The sequence below is a fragment of the Acinonyx jubatus genome, chromosome B4 (genome assembly GCF_027475565.1).
Source record: "Acinonyx jubatus isolate Ajub_Pintada_27869175 chromosome B4, VMU_Ajub_asm_v1.0, whole genome shotgun sequence".
Classification (NCBI taxonomy): Eukaryota; Metazoa; Chordata; class Mammalia; order Carnivora; family Felidae; genus Acinonyx; species Acinonyx jubatus.
In genome coordinates, this window is record NC_069387.1 from 75,953,094 (window position 1) to 75,974,618 (window position 21,525).

The 21,525-nt window shown below is 39.1% G+C and overlaps 1 protein-coding gene across 11 annotated transcripts in view; it reads left to right on the forward strand.

Annotated features, from left to right (window-relative positions):
- Positions 1–21,525, forward strand: part of ATF1 (activating transcription factor 1) — a 79,288-nt gene that overhangs the window by 33,349 nt on the left and 24,414 nt on the right. For 7 of the 11 annotated variants that reach the window (XR_003413110.2, XM_027036128.2, XM_027036129.2 and 4 more), the window contains 2 exons: positions 14,761–14,880; positions 17,357–17,457. Coding sequence is in view for 10 of the 11 variants with exons in the window: in XM_027036128.2 (XP_026891929.1) it covers positions 14,761–14,880; positions 17,357–17,457 (221 nt within the window). In the remaining variant the exon portion in view is untranslated. The remainder of the gene's footprint in view (positions 1–14,760; positions 14,881–17,356; positions 17,458–21,525) is intronic. The other 4 variants (XM_027036131.2, XM_053226230.1, XM_053226231.1 and 1 more) reach the window with 1 other exon arrangement.

Sequence of the window (21,525 nt, forward strand, 5' to 3'; positions counted from 1 at the left end):
ACTCTAATGTGGTATATGTGATTCATTTTCCAATATACTGTAGTTTTCTCTTTTCTGAAGATATTTTCAAGTTTATTTTGAAACAGTCTGCTTCTTTAAACATAGTTAGCATAATTATTTTATAAGATGTGCCTGATTATGTCAGTATCCAAAATCACTTGGGTCCGATTCTATTCTCCCTTGTTTTTGCTTTTTGTTCATGCTACTTTGTATGATTAGTTATTTTTTATTCTTTAGTACCTGTTGAACTTGAAAAAATTGTTTATGAGAATTATTTGTGGCCAAGGATGAGAGTCAATTTCTCAGAGAGAATTTACTGTTACCAGGTACCTGGGGAACCATTTTTAGCATTTGAAGCTCTTTTTTCCCCCCTTTATTTTATTTTAATTTATAGAGAGTGTATGAGTAGGAGAGAACAGAGGGGGAGAGAGATAATCTTAAGCAGTCTCCACACACAGCGTGTGAGGCTCAATCCCACAACCCTGGAATCATGGCATGAGTCCAATTCAAGATGCTCAACCAGCTGAGCCATCCAGGTGCCTCGAGGCTCTTTTTTCCCCTAAGTAATGTTATTATAGGCCATAAGTCTGCTGGAGAGCTAGTTACATCTTCAGCCCTTCCCTTCCCCATATCCATGCAACTTTCCTCCTTTTACCTTACCTTGAGGGTGTGGCCCTTTGGAAGTCCCAGGTTAATAGGGGGTGTCCTATCTTTACATAGAAAAAACCCTGGCCTTTCGTACCCCCTTCTCCTTTGAGAGCAGTCAGTTCATCTCTGCCTTGAATAAGCAATTCTGTTTATTCTTTATTTGTTCTTGTCCTAAAACTTTGCCCTGGTGATTTAGAATCTAGAGTCTTCAGAACATAAGTGAAGCAGAGGACAGAGAAATGTCAAGAAATATGAAAGGTCTGACATTTTACACTGTGTGCAAGCTGATAAGCTAGGTTGCCTCAGTTTCATGGATGCTGGCAGAAGACATGAGAATTCTGGTTCAGAAAAAAGGGCTTTTATAACTCGTGGCTTAGCAAATAGCATGAGTCTCATGTTTGCTCAGTTCCCCTTGCCCTCCAAGTTGCATGGAATACTGTAGAGTTTGCATCATTGCTCAGGGGAGACTTCAGGCTTAAGAAATCCCAGACTTTTGAAGCACCTGGGTGGCTCAGTCAGTTTAGCAGCCAGCTCTTCATTTCGGTTCAGGTCATGATCTCATGGTCGTGAGATCAAGCCCTGTGTTGGGCTCTGTGCTGTGTGTGGAGCCTGCTTAAGATATATTCATTCTCTCTTTCCCTCTCCCTCTCCCTCTCCCTCTCCCTCTCCCCCTGTCTCCCTCCCTCCCTCCCTCCCTCCCTGTCTCTCTCTCTCAAATAAAAAGGAAACCCCAAACTTTTAAAGAAAGCTGCTAGCACACCTGTCCAAACTTTGCCCTAGAGGAGACATTACTTTTATTATTCTGGACAGCAAACAGATCTGTCCAGATTTGTCTTTCTCTTGTCCAGATACTAACTTATCTTTCAAAGATGTTCACCATACAAACATCCTTGAAAAGAGTCCAGAACAGAAGTTGCCTCTGCTTGGAAGACATACAGAAATACAAGAGACCCATAGAGAATTAGGTTATATCCTTCAACCAGAAGGATATAAGAATATATCCTTTTTGTCCTGCTTTCTCCTTGTTTCTGTCTTCCCAGCATTTTTTTCCTAGATGACAGAAAACTAGATGATTTTATTCTTTTACTTTTGTCACATATATCTTTCCACCCAACCCCATTCTCATACTTTTTTTTTTTTTTTTGGTGTGAAATTTACTTTTTAGCCAGGCTTTTGAGAACAAATAAATGCCATATGTTGAGGCATATGTGTACTGAAACAGTATGTTTAAAACTTTTTAATTGGTTTCTTTGTGATTGGCTCTGAAGGCAGTGACTGTCTATTGTCTTTTTTATTTTGAAGGTGTAGCACAGTGCCTGGCAGAGAGGTGACACTTACTGGGTCTTGTTATCTATTTAATCTAAACTCTTAGTCCTGATATTCAAAACAGTGTTGCCTGGGTTTGCTTACCTGACCACCCCCACCCCTATTCTCTAGTGTAGTGTTTCGCAAAATACAGTATACATTCCACCACTGGTGGGACTCCACATCTCTTTAAGTGGTGCATAGATGAACATTTTTATTATGTTATTTTTTTTTAATTTATTTATTTTGAGAGAGAGAACACATGAGCAGGGGAACACATGTGCAGAACCTGATGTGGAGCTCAAACTCAAAAATTGTGAGATCATGTCCTGAGCTGAAATCAAGGGTCAGACGCTTAACTGAGTCACCCAGGCACCCACATTTTTGTTTTAATGTGTTGAATTCAAAGATACCAGGTTGCTTATTTGAAAGTTAGGGCATTGGATGGAACAAGATGGATTGTCAGCAATGAGAATGACCTATTCAAACTTAGAACAGAAAACATTTCTCTCTGGCCATGTTGACATGAAGAAGATGGGAAGGTTAGCATCATCTCCTGTGTTCCACCCCTTACATTGCTTGGCTGGAAATAAAAATATTGGTCAAATGCCCTGAAGTGAGGAAATGTAGAATTCGAGTTAGAAAAGTCAAAGATACATCCAGAAGAAAGCACAGTAATAACTTCACTAAGTTATAGTGTCCAAAATCAGAAAATATTTCATTAATTTGCAAAACTTAATTTGTTCAGCATCACATGTGCCAGTTGGGTTAAGACCCTAGCTTGAGAATACAGTGTGGAGCAAAAAGAGGCAAGTTCCTCATCTTCAGAGCACTTGCTGTCTGGTGAAGGAGACAACACACGGACCAGATACTCACCCAGATAAAACTAACACTGAGAAGCGCAAAAGATCATGCATAAAGACATAGGATAATATGAGAGTCTATATGATAGGGGATTTGACTTTGTGGGGAATAGGACAGCTTTTCTAAGGAAATGATGCTAGAGTTGAAATCTGAAGGATGAGTAGGTGTTAACTTACAGGAATGAAGGGAAGACCTTTCTAGGCATGTGAGGGAATGTCTATGCCAAGGCCTTGGGAGGGAGCAGAAGTAAAAGCAACTGTCAGGCTCCACTGTGGGCAGAACTAGGAGAACATGTTTAAGATGAAGCAGGAGAGGGAGGAAGGAGACAGTCTGTGCAGGGCTTTGTAGACCATGATGAGTTTTTTAGTAGGTGTTTAAGAATTGTTTTGTGTGGTTTTTATTTTATTTTATTTTATTTTTTATTTTTATTTATTTTTTTCCACTGGAGAACTATTGGGATCCCATGTTTTGTGTGGTTTTTAAATTAAAAATACAATATACATTTCTTTAAAGTTTATTTTGAGAGAAACAGAGACAGCACGAGCAGGGGAGGGGCAGAGAGAGAGAGGGGGAGAGAGAATGAGAATGAATGAATGAATGAATGAATGAATGAATGAATCCCAAGCAGGCTCCATGCTGTCAGCACAGAGCCTGACCTGGGGCTTGAGCTCATAAACTGTGAGATCGTGACCTGAGCCGAAACCAAGAGCCAGTCGGTTGAACATCCAACTTCAGCTCAGGTCACAATCATGTGGTTCGTGAGTTCAAGCCCCACATTGGGCTTGCTGCTGTCAGCACAGAGCCTGCTTCAGATCCTCTGTTCCCCTCTCTCTGCCCCTCCCCTGCTTGCACTCTTTGTCAAAAATAAACATTAAAAAATGCAATATTTAGTAACAACATTGTTTTGATTATATTTATTTTTATATTTCCCATAGAGTTATGGCAAATGGTACTAGTTTTTACTTATAGTAAAAAAAGTTTTGTTTTTTTTTTTTTAAGTGCATTTGAGTCTACAAAGGAAATACTTTAAAGAAAACTATTAAGTAGGTAGGTATATAGGAGATACATGGATTTGGCATTCTGAAAGCATGTAGTTGAATGTGAATTCTTATCCAGTCACTTCTGTTTACCATGTGTAAATCCTAACTTTCCAAAGATCATTTGAATCTTTTGAGACTTAGGAAGAGTGACATTTTGGAGCAAGTACAGCATACACTTAATTACAGAAAAAAATTTAAAACCACAAAGTTATGGTTAAATTATCTTTACATTAAATAACAAACTTAGATGTAATTATCTGGTTCATTTTATTTTTCATTTGTATTTTGAATTAATGGCTCCAGTCCATTAAGAACTGAGCAGATACCCTGGACTTAAGGATATGCCACCGTTGATGCTGTAGTAATTAACAAATCATAATCTCAAATGTCAAAACAGTCTTGTTTCTTCTTTTTCCTTGAAATGAAAAAGCAAAACAAATATACTTGATATGTTGGAAGCAAACTGAGAACATAGAGTGAGAGGTTGTAAACTCTTTGCTTGGCATCAGGAGGCACAGGGTGTCTTGGAAAAGAGCACTGGGCTCTGCAGCTAAATAGGACCAACCACTGTTGTGGTCACTATTGTGCTGGGTACTTTTCAAAAAACTTACTATGGACAATTTAAAACATATTCAGAATAAGAGATTTATGTATATATGTATGTATAAAGACAGAACACAAGCAGGGGAGGGGCATAGAGAAAGGGAGTCAGAGTCTGAAGCAGGCTCCAGGCTCTGAGCTGTCAGCACAGCCTCTGTGCTGACAACAGCGAGCCCAGTGTGGGGCTGTACTCACGAACTATGAGATCATGACTTGAGCTGAGTCGGAGACTTAACCTACTGAACTACCCAGGTGCCCCCAGAATAAGACGTTATTAGGTTGAACTCTCATGGCTCTTATGACCCACTTTGAGCATTTATTAACTCAGGGCTTCTTGTCCTCCCCCTACCTACCCCACCAACCAAATGGATTATATTGAAACATATCCTAAATATCATCATTTTAGCCTTCAGTAGTTCAATACATTTCTCTGAATTATGAGGACTCCTTTAAAAAAACCAAAACCACAATACTATCATCACACCTAAAGGAATTATTACTTAATATTGCCAAATATCCATTCAGTGTTTAAGATTCTCCTGATTGTTATTTATTACCTGATTGTTATTTATTGTATGTGCACACACATACTTAAAAAAATTTAAGGGTGCCTAGGTAGCTTAGTTGGTTGAGTGTCCCAACTCTTTATTTCTGCTCAGGTCATGATCCCAGGGTCATAGGATTGAGCCCTGCATCTGGGATTCTCCCCCCTCTCTCTCTTTCTGGTCTCTTTCTCTCTCTCTCTCTGCTCCCCTCCCCCCCCCCCCACCCCTCTCACCCACTCGTGCACTCTCTTGCTTTCTCCCCCCAAATTTTTTTTTAATTGAAGTAAAATTAACATACAATGTCATATTAGTTTCAGATGTACAACATATTGATTCAGTAGTTCTTTTTTTTTTTTAATTTTTATTTTAGAGAAAACAAAAGAGTACACCAGACAGGGAGAGGGGCAGAGGGAGAGAGAGCAAGAATCCCAAGCAGGCTGCATGCTCATCAAGGAGGCTGACACAAGGCTCGATCCCACAGGTGCTCCTGATTCAGTAGTACTATACATCACTCACTGCTTATCGTGATGTGTAGTCACCATTTGTCACCAAACAATGTTACTACAATATTAATGACTATATTACCTATGCTTACTTTACATCCCCTTGACTTATTTATTTTATAACTGAAAGTTTTTACCTCTTAATCCCCTTTATCTATTTCAATCCATCCTCCTCCAACCTCCCCTCTGGCAACCATCAGTTCTCTGTATTTTAGAGTCTGTTTTTTCTATTCTACATAAAGGTGAAATCATACAATCTCTGTCTTTTTCTGTTTGACTTACTACATTTAGCATAATATCCTCTGGGTCCATCCATGCTGTCACACATGTCAAGATCTCATTCTTTTTTATGGCTGAGTACCATTCCATTGTGTGTATATATCACATCTTCTCTTTCCATTTTATCTGTCTGTGGACACTTGGGTTGCTTCCATACCTTCACTATTGTAAATAATGCTGCAAAAACATAGAGGTACATATATCTTTTTGAATTAGTGTCTTTGTTTTCTTTGGGTAAATACCCAGTAGTGGAATTACTGGATCATACAGTATTTTACTTTTCATTTTTTAAGGAACTTCCATACTGTTTCCCATAGTTCCTGTACCAATTTATGTTCCCGCCAGCAGTGCATGACGTTCGTTTTTCTTCACATCCTCACCAACACTTGTGATTTCTTGTCTTCTTGATTCTACATCTGACAGGCATAAAATGATACCTCATTGTGGTTTTGATTTGCATTTCTCTGATTATTAGTGATATTGATAATTTTTTAATGTGTCTGTTGGACACCTGTATATCTTTGAAAAAAAATGTTTATTCAGATGTACAGTTTTTTTACTCCGGTTATTTGTGGTTTTGGTTTTGAATTGTAGAACTTCTTTATTTATTTTGGATATTAATCCCTTATCAGGGATCATTTTCAAATATCTTCTCCATTTCAGTGGGTTGCCTTTTCAACCCACTAATCAATTAGTGTTAATGATTTCCTTTGCTGTGCAAAAGTTTTTAATTTTGGTATGTTTCCAATAGTTTATTTTTGCTTTTGTTTCCCTTACCTGAGGAGACATATCTAGAAAAATGTTGCTAAAGCCAATGTTATTGCCGGAGTTTTATAGTTAGTTTCAGGTCACATTTAGGTATTTAATTCATTGTGAGTTTATTTTTATGTGTGGTAAAAGAAAGTGGTCCAGTTTCAATTTGTTGCACGTAGCTATACAGTTTTCTCAGCACTATTTGTTGAAGAGGCTATCTTTTCTCCGTTACATAGTCTTCCTTTGTAGTAGGTTAATTGACCATATAAGTGTGGGTTTATTTTTGGACTCTTTGTTCTGTTGATATATGATTACGATAGCTTTGTAATATATTTTGAAATCTGGGTTCCTTCAGCTTTGTTATTCTTTCTCAGGATCTCTTTGGGTGTTTGGAGTCTTTTGTGGTTCCATACAGATTTTAGGATTGTTTATTCTAGTTCTGTGAAAAATGCTGTGGCTCTTTTGATAGGGATTGCATTGAATTTATAAATTGCTTTGGGTAGTATGAACATTTTAACAATATTCTTCCAGTCAATAAACATGTCATATTTTTCCATTTGTTTGTGTCATTTCAATTTATTTTTATCAGTGTTTTATCGTTTTCAGAGTACAAGTTTTTCACCTCCTTGGTTAAGTTTATCCCTAGGTGGTGGTGGTGGTGGTTTTAATGGTGGTTGCCAAGGGCTTGCCAAAGAGTTAGGAGGAGGGGTATAGGAAATTATTGTTTAATGGGTACAAAGTTGTTGTTTTTTATTTTAGAGAGAGAGTAGGGGAGAGGAGCAGAGAGAGAGAGAAAGAATCTCAAGCAGGCTCCACATTCAGCAAGGAGCCTGATGTGGAGCTCGATCCCATGACCCTGGTATCATGACCTGAGCTGAAATCAAGAGTCAGATGCTCAACTGACTTAGCCACCCTAGGAGCCCCATTGTTGTTGTTGTAAAGATTTTTTTTGTTTTCAAGTAATCTCTACATTCATCATGGGGCTCGCACCCACAACCCTGAGATCAAGTGTCACATGCTGTACTGACTGAGCCAGCCAGATGCCCCAATATTTTATTATTTTTGATAGAATTGTAAATGGAATTGTTTTCTTTTTCTGCTATTTCATCATTATTGTATAGAAATGCAGCAGATTTCTGTATATTAATTTTCCATCCTACAGCTTTACTGAATTTTATCAGTTCTAATAGCTTTTTGGTGGAGTCTTTAGGGTTTTCTATATGTAGTATCATGTCATCTGCAAATAGTGCTGTTTTTACTTCTTCTTTATCAATTTGAATGCCTTTTATTAATTTTTCTTGTCTGATTGCTGTGGGTAGGACTCCCAGTACTATATTGAATAAAAGTTGTGAGAGTGGACATCTTTGTCTTGTTCCCAGTCTTTAGAGGAAAAGCTCTGTTTTTCAATATTGAATATGATGTTAGCTGTAGGTTTGTCATACATGGCCTTTATTATGTTGAGGTATGTTCTCTCTAAATCTTTGTCAAGAGTTTTTAGCATGAATGGTTATTGTATTTTGTCAAATACTCTTTGGCATCTGTTGAGATGATAATATGGCTTTTATCCTTTCTCTTATTATGTGATGTATCATGCTGATTGATTTGCAAATCGTGAACACCCTTGCATCCCTGGAATAAATCCTGCTTGATTTTGGTAAATGATTGCTTTTAATGTATCGTTGAATTCAGTTTGCCAATGTTTTGTTTTGTTGAGGGCTTTTGCATCTATGTTCATCAGAGATATTGGCTTGTAGTTTTCTTTTTTTTGTAGAGTTTGTCTGGTTTTGGTATCAGGATAATGCTGGCCTCATAGAGTGAATTTGGAAGCTTCTTTTCCTCTTCTATTTTTTTGGAATAGTTTGAGGAGAATAGTTGTTAACTCTTTAAATGTTGGGTAGAATTCACCAGTGAAGCCAGTTGGTCCTTGACTTTTGTTTGTTGGGAGTTTTTTTTTATTACTGACTCAGTATCATTAGTAATCAGTCTGTTCAAATTTTCTATTTGTTACTCTTTATTTTGGAAGATTATATGTTTCTAGGAATTTATCCACTTTCTAGGTTGTCTGATTTGTTGGCACATACATTTTCATAATATTCTCTTATAATCCTTATAATCTCTTCTAATAATTCTCTTATAATCTCTGTGGTGTCCGTTATTTCTCTTCATCTCTGATTTTGAGTCCTGTATTTTTTTCTCCTGATGAATCTGGCTAAAGGTTTATCAATTTTGTTTTATCTTTTCAAAGAATCAGTTCCTGGTTTCATTGATCTTTTCTATTTTTTTTTCAAGTTTCTATTTCATTTATTGCTGATATAATCTTTGTATTTCCTTCCTTCTTCTAGCTTTGGGCTCTGTTCTTTTTCTAGTTTTCTGGTGTAAGTTTAGGTTGTTTATTTGAGATTTTTTTGTTTTTCTTGAGGTAGGCCTGTTTTGCTATGTACTTCCCTCTTAAAACTACTTCTGTTGCATCTCAGAGAATTTGGACTGTTGTGTTTTCATTTTCCTTTGTCTCTGTATTTTTTTTTCTTCTTTGATTTCTTGGTCGACCTATTGTTTGGTAGCATGTTATTTAGCCTTCACATAATTTGTGTTCATTTTGTGTTTTTTTCTTGTAATTGGTTTCTAGCTTCATACAGTTGTGTTTGAAAAGATGCTTGATATGATTTCAGTCTTCTCGAATTTATTGAGTTTCATTTTGTCCTAAAATGTGATGTGTCCTGGAGAATGTTGCATGTGCACTAAAAAAAATGTGTATTCTGCTTGTTTTGGATGGAATGTTGTGTATATATCTGTTGGGTCCATCTGGTCTATTGTGTCATTCAAAGCCAGTGTCCCTGTTGATTTTCTGTTCTGTCTGGATGATCTATCCATTGATTTAAGTGGCGTGTTGAAGTCCCTTACTAATTATATTACTGTCCTTTTTCTCTGTTTATGTCTGTTAATTGCTTTATGTATTTAGTTGCTTTTATGTTGAGTGTATAGATATTTACAGTTGTTATATCCTCTTGTTGGTTTTTTTCCCCTTTATCATTATGTAGTGTCCTTTGTCTTTTGCTACAGTCTTTGTTCTAAAGTCTATTTTGTGTGATATAAGTATTGCTATCCTGGCCTTTTTCTTTTCACTTCCTTTTGCATGGTACATGTTTTTCTAGCCCTTCACTTTCAGTCTACATGTGTCTTTTGGTCTGAAATGAGTGTCTTGTAGGCACCAAATAGGTGGGTCTTTTTTTTTCTTCCTATTTTGAATTTTTTTTAATGTTTATTTTTGAGAGACAGCGTGAGTGGGGGATGGGCAGAGAGAGGGAGACACAGATTCCAAAGCAGGCTCTAGGCTCCAAGCTGTCAGCACAGAGCCCAACATGGGGCTTGAACTCACGAACTGTGAAATCATGACCTGAGCCAAAGTCGATGCTTAACTGGATACTTAACCGACTGAGCCACCCAGGTGCCCCAGGTGGGTCTTTTTTAAAATCCATTCAGTCACACTGTGTCTTTGGTTTGGGGCATTAAGTTCATTTACATTAAAGTAATTATTGATGGGTATGTATTTATTGGTATTTTGTTACTTGTTTTCCAGTTGTTTTTGTAGTCCTTCTCTTTTACTTTCTTCTCTTGATCTCTTCCCTTGTGGTTAGATGGCTTTCTTTAGTGTTAGGCTGGGATTCCTTTCTCTTTATTCTGATGAAATAAAATAACTCTTTTGTGAAGTCCAGTGAGTGTCTTTATGATTATTACTTCAAATTCTTTATCAGGCATATTGTTTATTCCTGTTTCTTTTAGCTCTTTTGCTCTGATTTTGTCCTTTGGGACATATTCCTTTGTCTCCTCATTTGTCTAACTCTCAGTGTTTATTATTTGTATGTATTAGAGAGGTCTGCTCTGTCTCCTGGTCTTAAAAGTAGTGGCCTTGTGTAGAAGAGATCCTGTGGTGCCCTGTAGTAAAATGTTCCCTTGTCTCTAGAGCCAGGTGCTCCAAGGGTGTCTCCTATGTATGTGGGCCGTGTGCACCCTTTTGTTGTGGCTGAGTCCTGTTTGCCTTCAACCCAGTTGATTGCAGTGACCCATCTTTCCTGTTGTGGGCTCGCGGGGCAGGGTTTGGTCCCTGCAGCGTTGAGGGGTCTGATGCCTCCACAGGCAGGAGGTGTGCATGGCCAGCAGCCCTGCTAGCTGGCTGCGGTTAGTCTCTCTGCCACAGCTGCGGGCCCACCAAAGGGCTTTCTCTGTGCTCAGCCACTTGAGGGGTTTTGGTTGGTGGGTGGGTCAACATTCAGGGTAGATGTCTCCCATCAGTCTGTCACAGTTGGGGGCACACTGATGGGCAGGATTTTTCTCCCTCTGTGGCCAGCTAAAAGGCTTGCAGCCCAAACGGCGTGCACACTTGCATGTGTAGCCGTCTTCCCCTCTCTCCTGCAGGAGTCACTTTGGAGTAGCATCAGTCTCTGCTGGGGCTGCTTGCCAGGTGTGGTGGGGTGGGAGCTACTTCTGAGGGACGCCCCCTGAGGCATGTGGGTGGATGGGGCCTATTTGCTGGAGAACACAGGGGTGGGGCACATGGTGCTAGTAAAGTTAGCACTGGTTCCTGCAAGTGTCCAGCTCACGTCATTCGCCTTCACTGTTGTTCTTGGAGAAATCTCTGGAAGAGCCTTGCCCCTTTAGTAAGTAAGTCTGTCTCCTTCACGTGTACCCCAGGCATTTTTCAAACGGCTGCTTCTATGCTGTGTCTCAGGCAGAGTTATTTATTATGCTGGCTCTTTACAGTTTCCTATCTCCCTCCAGCTCTCCCAGAGTTACGCCCAGATTTTTAAAGTACCTCAAGTTAAGTCACACTGATTTTTAAAGCTCCCAAAGTTAAGCCCCACTGGTTTTCAAAGCCAGATGTTAGAGAGGCTTCTCTTCCCATCGTGGTCCCCAGCACATGGGGTACCTGGTCTGGGGTGTGATCCTCTTGCTTCTCAGTGCTTGTGGGGTCTCTCCCATTTGTGATTAGTCTCCCCAGTGGGGTTGGTTCTCAACCCCCTCTCTGCTCCTCTTACCCTTTTCAAGGTGGCCTCCTCTCTATGATTTAACTGCGGAAGGTCTATTCTGCCAGTCTTTAGGCCGTGTTCAGTTAGTTGCGCAGATGGAGCTGTTATCTTCATGTGTCTGTGGAGTGACATGAGCTCAGGAGCCTTCCACTCTGCCATCTTTCTCACAATCCGCACATATATATTTGTCAACAGTTTATTGAGCCAGGATCCAAATAAGAGACAATATATGTAGGCTCTTTCTCTTCACTGTTTCCCTCCACCCTTTGTTTTTACCTTATTACTCATTTAATCTTCATTATAACTGTGAAAAAGATATTAGTTCCATTTTCAAAGGAGGAAGCTAAGGTCCTGAAAGGTAAAGTAATTTGCAGAGTTAGTGAGTGCCTTTAGCTGAAAATCAGCCCAAGGCTATCTGTCTCTAAAGCCTGTGTGCCTTTCAGAGTTAAAAGACTTTAACGTTTATTTATTCTTGAGACAGAGAGAGACAGAGCATGAATGGGGGAGGGTCAGAGAGAGGGAGACACAGAATCTGAAACAGGCTCCAGGCTTTAAGCTGTCAGCACAGAGCCAGATGCGGGGCTTGAACTCACAGACCACAAAATCGTGACCTGAGCCGGAGTCAGACACTTACTGACTGAGCCATCCAGGCGCCCCATCTGTGTTTCAACCTCATGTTAAAATTGGGGGACCAGCTCCTTCTTTTTCTCTTTTCAGAGTGATCTCAGGATTTAGATTATGAAGTTTGAGAGAGGGAGTAGGAAAACACTGGGCTTTGGGACCCTGAATAATGAGTATTTTGTGAGGTTAGAACTGTGATAACAAGGGTGAGGGATTACTAATACCTGAAACAAAATCTGGTGCCTTTTTTCCACCTGCCAGACCCACAATCTGCACAAAATCACAAGGATTGCCAGAAACCCTGAATGAATGATTGCTTTTATCTTGTAGAAATGTAAATTAATTGCACCACAAGCTTTCCCCATTAGTTGAATGGTTGGCTTCAGTTGGCATCTGCAACATAAGACGACCTTCATTTATTTTCTCTGAGTGTAATGGCAACTCTAGAGCTGGACTCTTAAGATTTGTGAATCCTATTTTAACTCTTTAATTTTTGTGTCCCCCTAATGGGGTGCTGTCAAAGAGAAAGAGCCAGACGTATGTTAAAGGTAGCAAGACATGCTTCATTCAGATGAAGGCAGTAGAGAAGAGAGAGTGCCGCAAAAATTGAGCTCAAATCTGCTGAAACAAAAGGTACTTTTTAAATGCCAGGGTGTGCTAAAGGACAAGTACTGAAGATGTTAGGATGGGAGGTTGGTCGGTGGGTGTGATTACGACGTCTGTGTTTGCTAATTGATGCTTATCAAAGTTACCCTCCTACTCTCCCACAGAGACTGGGAGACAAGGGCTCTAATCTTGCTGATGATTACATTTCAAAGGGATGGCTCCCAGGTCTTGAGAGGAGACATTTCTGGGTTATGGAAGATTTATATCTCAAGAATCAGAGAAAGGATTTACAACTCTAAGTTTCCTAAAGTAAGCACTGTAAGCAAAGTGCGGTCAGGGGCCTTAGGTTTTAACTGGAACAAACAGTACATTTTTTGGCAGCATTGAGCTTTCTCGGGCAGGCATTTTAAGGGGGCTGGAGTCATCCTAGGGATATGGCCGTAAGCTGATAAAAGCAGTTCTAGAATTTGGTTTATGTCTTTTAGTGTGTGATGAGAGAGGTTGATGGAAATCGTTTGTGTGGCAGTTTGCAGTTCTCAGTACCCGGAAAAAATTTTATATACAAAATTTCACAACCTGCGCATTTTGGGGGATGATGAGGCTGGAATTTAATCCCATCTTGGGAAGGGGAAAAGAACCTTCAATGAAAGGGAATAAGGCATTGTTTTGGGGCTTTATGCAAACAAAAAAAGAAGGGAGCAGTCAGGAAGTTGATTTATAAGACCTGAGAAGCAGCCTTGGATTTTGTTATTTAACTCTAAGATGGATGGTATGGACCAGAGTAGTCCACAGGAAGGTTGAGAGGTCATTGTTAACTGAAAATATTAGAAAGCTTCTTGGAAGAGAGAGAACCTGAGCTGAGCCTTGAAGGTTGATGGGTGGGCCTTTCTTGGCTTAGCATTTTATTGTGGTATTTCCATGACATCCCATCGGATTTCCATAGAAATAAATTATAATCTCATAATTGAATTATTTATTTTTAAATATTTGATTTTTCTTTTTTTTTTTTTTTTATTTTTCTTTAAAAACACCACACAAAGTTGATATTTCTCTGACTTTTTGACTCTTGATCTCTGGATTGGTTTTCAGCCAGATCTTTTCAGAATAACGTTACAATTTTTTAAAATGTTTCTTTATTACTTACAGAGAGAGAGACACACACACACACAGACACAAAGCACAAGCGGGGGGAGGGACAGAGAGAAGAGAGGGAGACACAGAATCTGAAGCAGAATCTAGGCTCTGAGCTCTCAGCACAAAGCCCAGTGCAGGGCTCGAGCTCCTGGACTATGAGATCATGACCTGAGCTGAAGTTAGATGCTTAACCGACTGAGCCACCCAGAGCCAAAGTTGGATGCTTAACTGACTGAGCCAGCCTGGCACCCATCTAAATTTTTTTTTTAATGTTTATTTATTTTTGAGAGACAGATCACAAGCAAGGGAGCAAGGGGCAGAGAAAGAGGGAGACACAGAATCTGAAGTAGGTTCCAGGCTCTGAACTGTCAGCACAGAGCCCGACCCAGGGCTTGAACTCACAAACCGTGGAATAGTGACCTGAGCCGAAGTTGGATGCTTAACCAGTGGAGTCACCCAGTCGCCCCAGAATAACATGTTCTAAGCAGCCTCCACATTTTTGCACAATCAGTTCTCTGCCCCAGATACCTCCCAACCCCCCCCACCCCCCATATACAACTTCAGTGAATTGTTTATCCTTCAAGACCCAGATGAAGTAGCACCCTTTCTTTGCTCCAACGGTATTTTCTGCTTTTCCTCTTCTATTACAGTTCTTATTGTGTTTGTTATAGTTTGTAACGTCAACCCCCTAGTACAGTCTCTGGCCCATAGAAGATACTTAATGTTACTAGATGTGGTTAAATATAATAAGCTCTGAACTATGTTTTCCAGTGTTAAGAACTCAGTTATCTTATATGCATAGGTATAATATGTTAATTGAATTTTTATTTGTTCTTAGATGGCATTAAGAGGATCTGCGCCAGTGACAATTATACCTCTTCCTGGAGAGCAAGTACAGGTTCAGGGGGTCATCCAGACAGCTCAGTCTTCTGTAATTCACCCACCACACGTGCAAACGGTACAGAAATTCAAAGACTTAGTGGTTGAGAGAAGGGACTTTTATACACTAAGTCTTTGGACACAATTGAAGTTGCTATAGTTACAATATTATAAACCAAGATAGTAAAGTTGTCTTAGAAATTAGGCTATAGAACAAATGAGGCAAATAGAAAAGTTTGTGAATTTCTAATTTCATGTATGGACTACCCAGTGAAAAAGGAAAGCAATTTGGGGGGAATTTATTGCTTGGAAATGAAGGACTTTAAGAGACAGAATCTTTTTGTCCCAGTGGTATCTTTCATGAGAAAGAGAATTCTGAAGCAAGGGTGATGGTGTTAGTGTCAAAAAAGTAAAAAAAAAAAAAAAAAAAAAAAAAAAAAGTACCTACTTTATGCTTTGTGGAAGTCAAATAAGAGCGTTCTCATAGTAGAGGCAAGTTCTTATTTATATCTGTGTACCTTCATATTACCAGCTGACAGGAGCAGGAAGGAAAAGATGATCCTGGGTTCTTTTTCCTTCTACTCTTTCTCCCCATTTTATCTTCTGGCTCTTGTGAGTCTCCGAATGCCTCTGGTCATCCCTCATTTCTTCCTCCTGACTATTTAGTATCTGGTGGTGCTGTCAGCTCTAGAGCTGCATGTTTATGTGATTTTTCTATTTGAAAGGTGACAACTGCATGGATTTGTGAGTTTTTACTCTTAGTTGCTAGTCATTAAATAGAAATACTTGATCTTAATTATATAAGTAAACTCTTAGTTCCAGAAATTATTTCTTGAGTTCATTGGGACACTTTGGAGTAAATTTAGGGACAGTGAAAATAGTTAAGGGTTTAGGTTAGAAATGGAAATCCATGATGCTTGAGGAAATATGGAAGGGACATATCTCTTAATTACTTTGGGTTGTGATCATTCTTTTCTGCCAAAAGATACAGATTTTAATATAAAATGTAAATAGCTGTACATTAGAACTTGTTTTTGAGGGAGATTATAGAATGTAAAACAGATTTATAGAAATTTAAGATCTACATCTGATTGGGGAAGGCTTTCTGTAGATAGTAATGTAAAGCACTGATTTGTTAGGTCCTTTCTAGAAACCTGATTGGGTTATTTTATTTTTTAAAATAAAGATGAAGTATTTCCTTGTCTCTCTAACCCTCCCCCACTCAGGCTCTGTCTGATTCTCAAAAGTAAATAATAAACATTAAAATAAAGATGAAGTAAAAAACCTATCCATAGTGCAACTTTGGACAAATATTGGGAAATTTAATACATTCTAAAAATCGAAAATAACTTGTTTTCTTAATTATACTGTAGGGGCACCTGGGTGGTTCAGTTGGTTAATCCGACTTTGGCTCAGTTTATGGTTCACCGTGCGTAGGTTCTAGCCTTGCGTCGGGCTCTGTGCTGACAGCTCAGAGCCTGGAGCCTGCTTCGGATGCTGTGTCTCCCTCTCTCTCTCTCCCCCCCTCCCCCACTCACGCCCTGTCTCTGTATCTCAAAAATGAATGACATAAAAAAAAAAAGATACTGTTATAGTTTAAAACTTGCATGTGGTTTTTATCGTGTTGACATAATTTTATAGGACTTATTATTAACAGTTACCATTTAATATGTCCTTGCTATATGCTATGCACTCAGTGCTTTACAGGTATTTGTGAAGTGAGATGAAGCCTAATTAGTACAGTTTTCTAAGTTGCATGTGCTTATACCTGCCCTTGCCAGTGAACTCCGTCTTGCTATACATAATGGTCTGTTCTCAGTCCTTGTTTTATTTCATCTGTTAGCAGTACTTAACATGGTTGATCATTCTCTTTGATACACTGCTTTTGCTAGCTGTCTAGGACACGTCACTTACCTGGTATTTTTCCTGCCTCAGTGGTGGCTTATTCTTGGTCTTATTTGCTGGTTCGTCCCCTTCTTCCCAACCTGTTAATGTTAGAATGTTCCTGGGTTTTCTTCTTGGTCATCTTCTCTGTGTATTGAGCCCATCCAGTCTTAGGGCTTTATGGACTACCTAGAGAGCTGTGACTCCCAAGTTTATATGTCTAGCCCAAGACCTCATGCCTGACTTAAAGGCTTGTATATTTAGCAGTCTCTGCAATGTTATTATCTAATAATTTGATAATAGTTGGATATCTAGTAGCACTTCAAAATGAGCATGTCTGGAGTCCAAATCAGATTAATGATTTAAAAAACTGAGCATCAGTTTTTTATCAGTATAGAAATAGGGTGGAAATCAGAGACTGGCCTTTATAACTCTAGTTAAATAGTATTGCTTTATTTAGGGATAGACTTTCTTCTTTGTTCTGAGCATGCTGTATTGTACATTCCTTTAATTAGTTTGGGCTCTTGAAATAAATTTTGTTTTTTCATTTGCTCCTTTATTTTAGACCGTAGATTTAATGACAAATGAATTTGGTTGGCAGGAAGACAGATCGTATTTTCTGAAAGTAAGATTAAATTGTTTTCCACCATAAAACCAGTTCTGTTTTTCAGGTGTCATCTTTATCAGAAAGTGAGGAGTCTCAGGACTCATCAGACAGTATAGGCTCTTCACAGAAAGCCCACGGGATCCTAGCACGGCGCCCATCTTATAGGTGAGTACTCGGCATTTTGGATCCTGTGTGTGTTCTATAACCAATAAGTTGGAATGGTGCTGTGCAAAGCAAACTATATAAAGAGGGAGCATGTGTCCGTATAGGATGGGAAATGTTAAGAGAGAGAGATTTGAGCCAGACTATGAAGGGCCTAAATTGCTGTGCTGAAGAGGAATTTAATCTTACCTTCTGGCAAAGCACTAGATTTCCATGTTTACTTTTAGATAGTTAACTTTAAAAGCAACATGACTATAGATTTTAGGAATTGAACTGCTTTGTGTTCCCTTTCTTAGCTTCCTAACTCTGGGCCTTCGTCTTGTCCCTTTGCTGAAACACATTTTTCTGCATTCTGCATAATTCCTGCACATATTTTAAGCCTTATTTTCTCCTAGAAGTCTTCTGATTACCTTTATTCCAACTCCCAAGACCAAGTTATGTCTTTCTTCTGTGGCATTCTTTTTACTGACCCTTGTTACAGTATTTATCTCATCCTGTTGGGATTCCAATTAATAATACATGGGCCAGGGGTACCTAGTTAGCTCAGTCAAAAGAAAATGCAACTCTTGATCTTAGGGTTGTGAGTTTAAGCCCCATGTTGCCTGTAGAGATAACTAAAAAAATAATAATAATACATAGACTGTGCTGGTTTTTTTTTAATTTTTCTTTTTACATTTATTTATTTTTGAGAGACAGAAACAGAGCACAAGTGGGAGAGGGGCAGAGAGAGAAGGAGACACAGAATCCGAAGCAGGCTTCAGGCTCTGAGCTGTCAGCACAGAGCCTGACACGGGGCTCGAACTCACAAACTGCAAGATCATGACCTAAGCTGAAGTCAGATGCTCAACTGACTGAGCCACCCAGACACCCCTAGGTTGTGGTGTTTTTTAAAAATTTTTTAATGCTTATTATTTTTGAGAGAGAGCATGAGCAGGGGAGGGGAAGAGAGAGAGAGAGACACACAGAATCTGAAGCCGGCTTCAGGCTCTGCACCGTCAACATAGAGCCCAGTGCAGGGCTTGAACTCACAAACCGCAAGATCATGATGTGGGCTGAAGTCGCACACCTAACTGAGCCACCCAGGCGCCCATGGGCTGTGCTCTTAAATAAGTTCTTGCACTGTAAAGCAATCATACAAGAGTAGATGCTCAATAATTACTTGTTGAACAAAACTAGAAGGTAGGAGGAAAGGGAGACAGAAAAGGATAAAGGAAAGGAAAGAGTGCAAGCAGGGAAGAGAAGAGAGAGAATCCCAAGCAGGCTTCATGCTGTCAGCGCAGAGCCCAACACAGACCTTTAACCCACAAACTGTGAGATCATGACCTGAGATCATGACCTGAGCTGAAATCAGAAGTCAGATGCTCAGCCAAGTGAGTCACCCAGGTGCCCCTAGATTAATTATTAAATAAATTAATAACTTGTAGATTAACTTATTAAATAAATAACTGGAAAACACCAAAGATAACAGTAAGATCTTAAAATCTTCTAACGAAAAAAGGTAAATTACCTTGAAAAGAATGACCATTAGGCTAATAGGTTTTTGAAGGTAATATTAGAAGACAATGGACTATAAAATCTTTAACAAGAGAAAGTAACTATTGCTCTGGAATTTTATACCCGATGGAACAATCACTCCAAAATAATGGTGAAATAAAATTCATTTCAAACTGATTTAAGAATTTACTAAAGGTTACACCTCAGGAAGAAGAAAAATGAGTCCAAATGGAAGGAATGTGAATATAAGAAAGAGTGGTGAACTAAGACATTCATTGATTTTTTTACTTTTTTAGAACCTTTGATTTTTAGAACAGTAATGATTAATTTGTGTAGTTTAAAAACAAAATGCAAAGAATTATAGCAGACAGAAATATGTGAGATAAGGAATGGCTTATTAGATCCCTGTATTGATTACTTATATTGTTATTGATTAGATGACCTTAGATTATTGGAGGCAGTCACCAAAAGAATGCAAATGAAAGTTTAATTTCCAGGGTGCCTGGGTGGCTCAGTTAAGCATCCGACTTCTGCTCAGGTCATAATCTCCCGGTTCGTGAGAGCCTGGAGCCTGCTTCGGATTTTGTGTCTCCCTCTCTCTCTGCCCCTCCCTCACTCGCACTCTCTCAAAAATGAATAAATGTTAAAAAAAAAATTTTTTTTTTTAAAGTTTAAGTTCCGAACAAAGGGGCTCTACCAGCACAAAAGTTCCTGGATAAAGTACTTGTTAATGTATTGTGCATTTACAGGAAATAATATAAATATCATATTCCCCCACTAATCATAAAAACCATATATATACTGTTAAACAAAATTTAAGTGAGTAAATTTGAAGGTCTAATTGACTATTAAAGGGCACCATCCCCTCTGGGAAGTTGTACAAAATGGAAGATTTGTATATAGGAAAGAAGGAGGGACAAAAAAGTTATTGGTAAAAGAATTTTTCCAGGCAAGGTTATCTTTCTCTTAGGCCTAAGTGCCAGGAGGTCTTATCATTGCAGATTCTCATCTTCCTTTGGTAGGATGGAGAAAGCCCATGTGACAAATTACCTCATTGGTGCTGATCTGAAACTTTCTGACTAGTTAAGACTACATTTTTGGGGGAAGGTTGAAACTGCAATTAGATTAAGTACTAACCCCCCCAGTTTGGGGACTCAACCTAAGTGATGCCATTTAGGGCTGTGGTTTTCTCTTTAACAGTTCCTTCCTTTTAATCAGACATTCAGCTTAGAGATGTGATCAAATTTTAAGGCATTAGTGCCACTCTCAGTTACCATTCAAAAGTTCTCGCAGTTTTTGTTGTTCCTTTTGTGTGATCTCAGACGTGTATGTACACGTGCTTAATGTCTGTGATATTCACAGGTCACAGCTTCAGGTTCATATTCTCTTCGTGTTTCAGTCTTAGATCATTTGTTTGGTGGTTAGTGGCTATGAACATGCATTTAAAGCTTTTGAGAGAATACAACGCACACAGATTATTATGATTCCTATAAGAATAAATCTCAATATTTGAAGTGCACTCTAGAGCCTTGGTCTCCAAGGCCTACGCCAGTCAAAATCAAGTAAGTCAAAGAAAGAACCTCGTGGAAGGAGTCAGCTTTTTAAAGCCAAATGTCTTGTTCTGTGATCTTTTGTAATTTTAACTTTTCAAAAGTGTTAATTAATCCTGGTACAACAGTAGGTGGTGTTGGCCACAGCACAGACAACTCCTCAGCTAACAGATGAATCAAGACAGTCTGTCTGTTATCAAGGACCACTTTGGCTAGAGGATCTAAGGATCCTAGCAGATAATGCAGTAAAAGTATGATCCATCGTCTTGGATAGAAACAGTCTACCTTGTTGTAAGCTACTTCTCTCTCTTGTCAATTTGATTTAGAGATCTCCAGCGTCTGTACAAGACCAGATGGAGCCTTCTTTAGCTGTGTGGCGTTTACCCAGGGCTTAATACCTTTTAGTTTTGCAGCAGTGTCAGTAGTCAGGAGCACTTGGTAAGGTACTTTCTAACAGGACTTGAGAGCTGGGTGTTTGTTTCTGGGTTTTTTTTATGACCTTTCCAAAATACCAGTCACCAGGCTCCAGACTGTGACCAACAGGATCCTTTGATACCGTCTGGGAAAGCTTCTTTAACCTGTTGATGATAGGCTTTAGAATAAGACATTAAAGACTTCTAGTAACTGGTTATACTAGCATGAGACAGACAACAAGGAATCAGCAGAAAGTTGTACACCGGTAGACAGTGAGTGGTCTGCCTGTGACTGTCTCCTATGGAATGTATCGCAAATAGTGAGCAGAGCCAGTGGCAGCACTTTAGGCCAGCACCTTGCCGAATTCAGCAAGCTTAGAGATGTTGAGAACTTCATTAGTTCTCTCCACCTTGCCTGATGATTAAGGGTGATGGGGCAGTGATAATTCCGAGATATTTGTAAGGCCTTTATCAAGGCTTGAATGATTTGCCCAGTGAAGTGCGTGCCTCAGTGGAAAGTACAGCCCAAATATGGGAAACACGTTTTCTAAGGGTTTTGTTTGTTTGTTTTCCCCTGCTGCAATACTAATGCCCTCACACTGGCAAACTTCAGT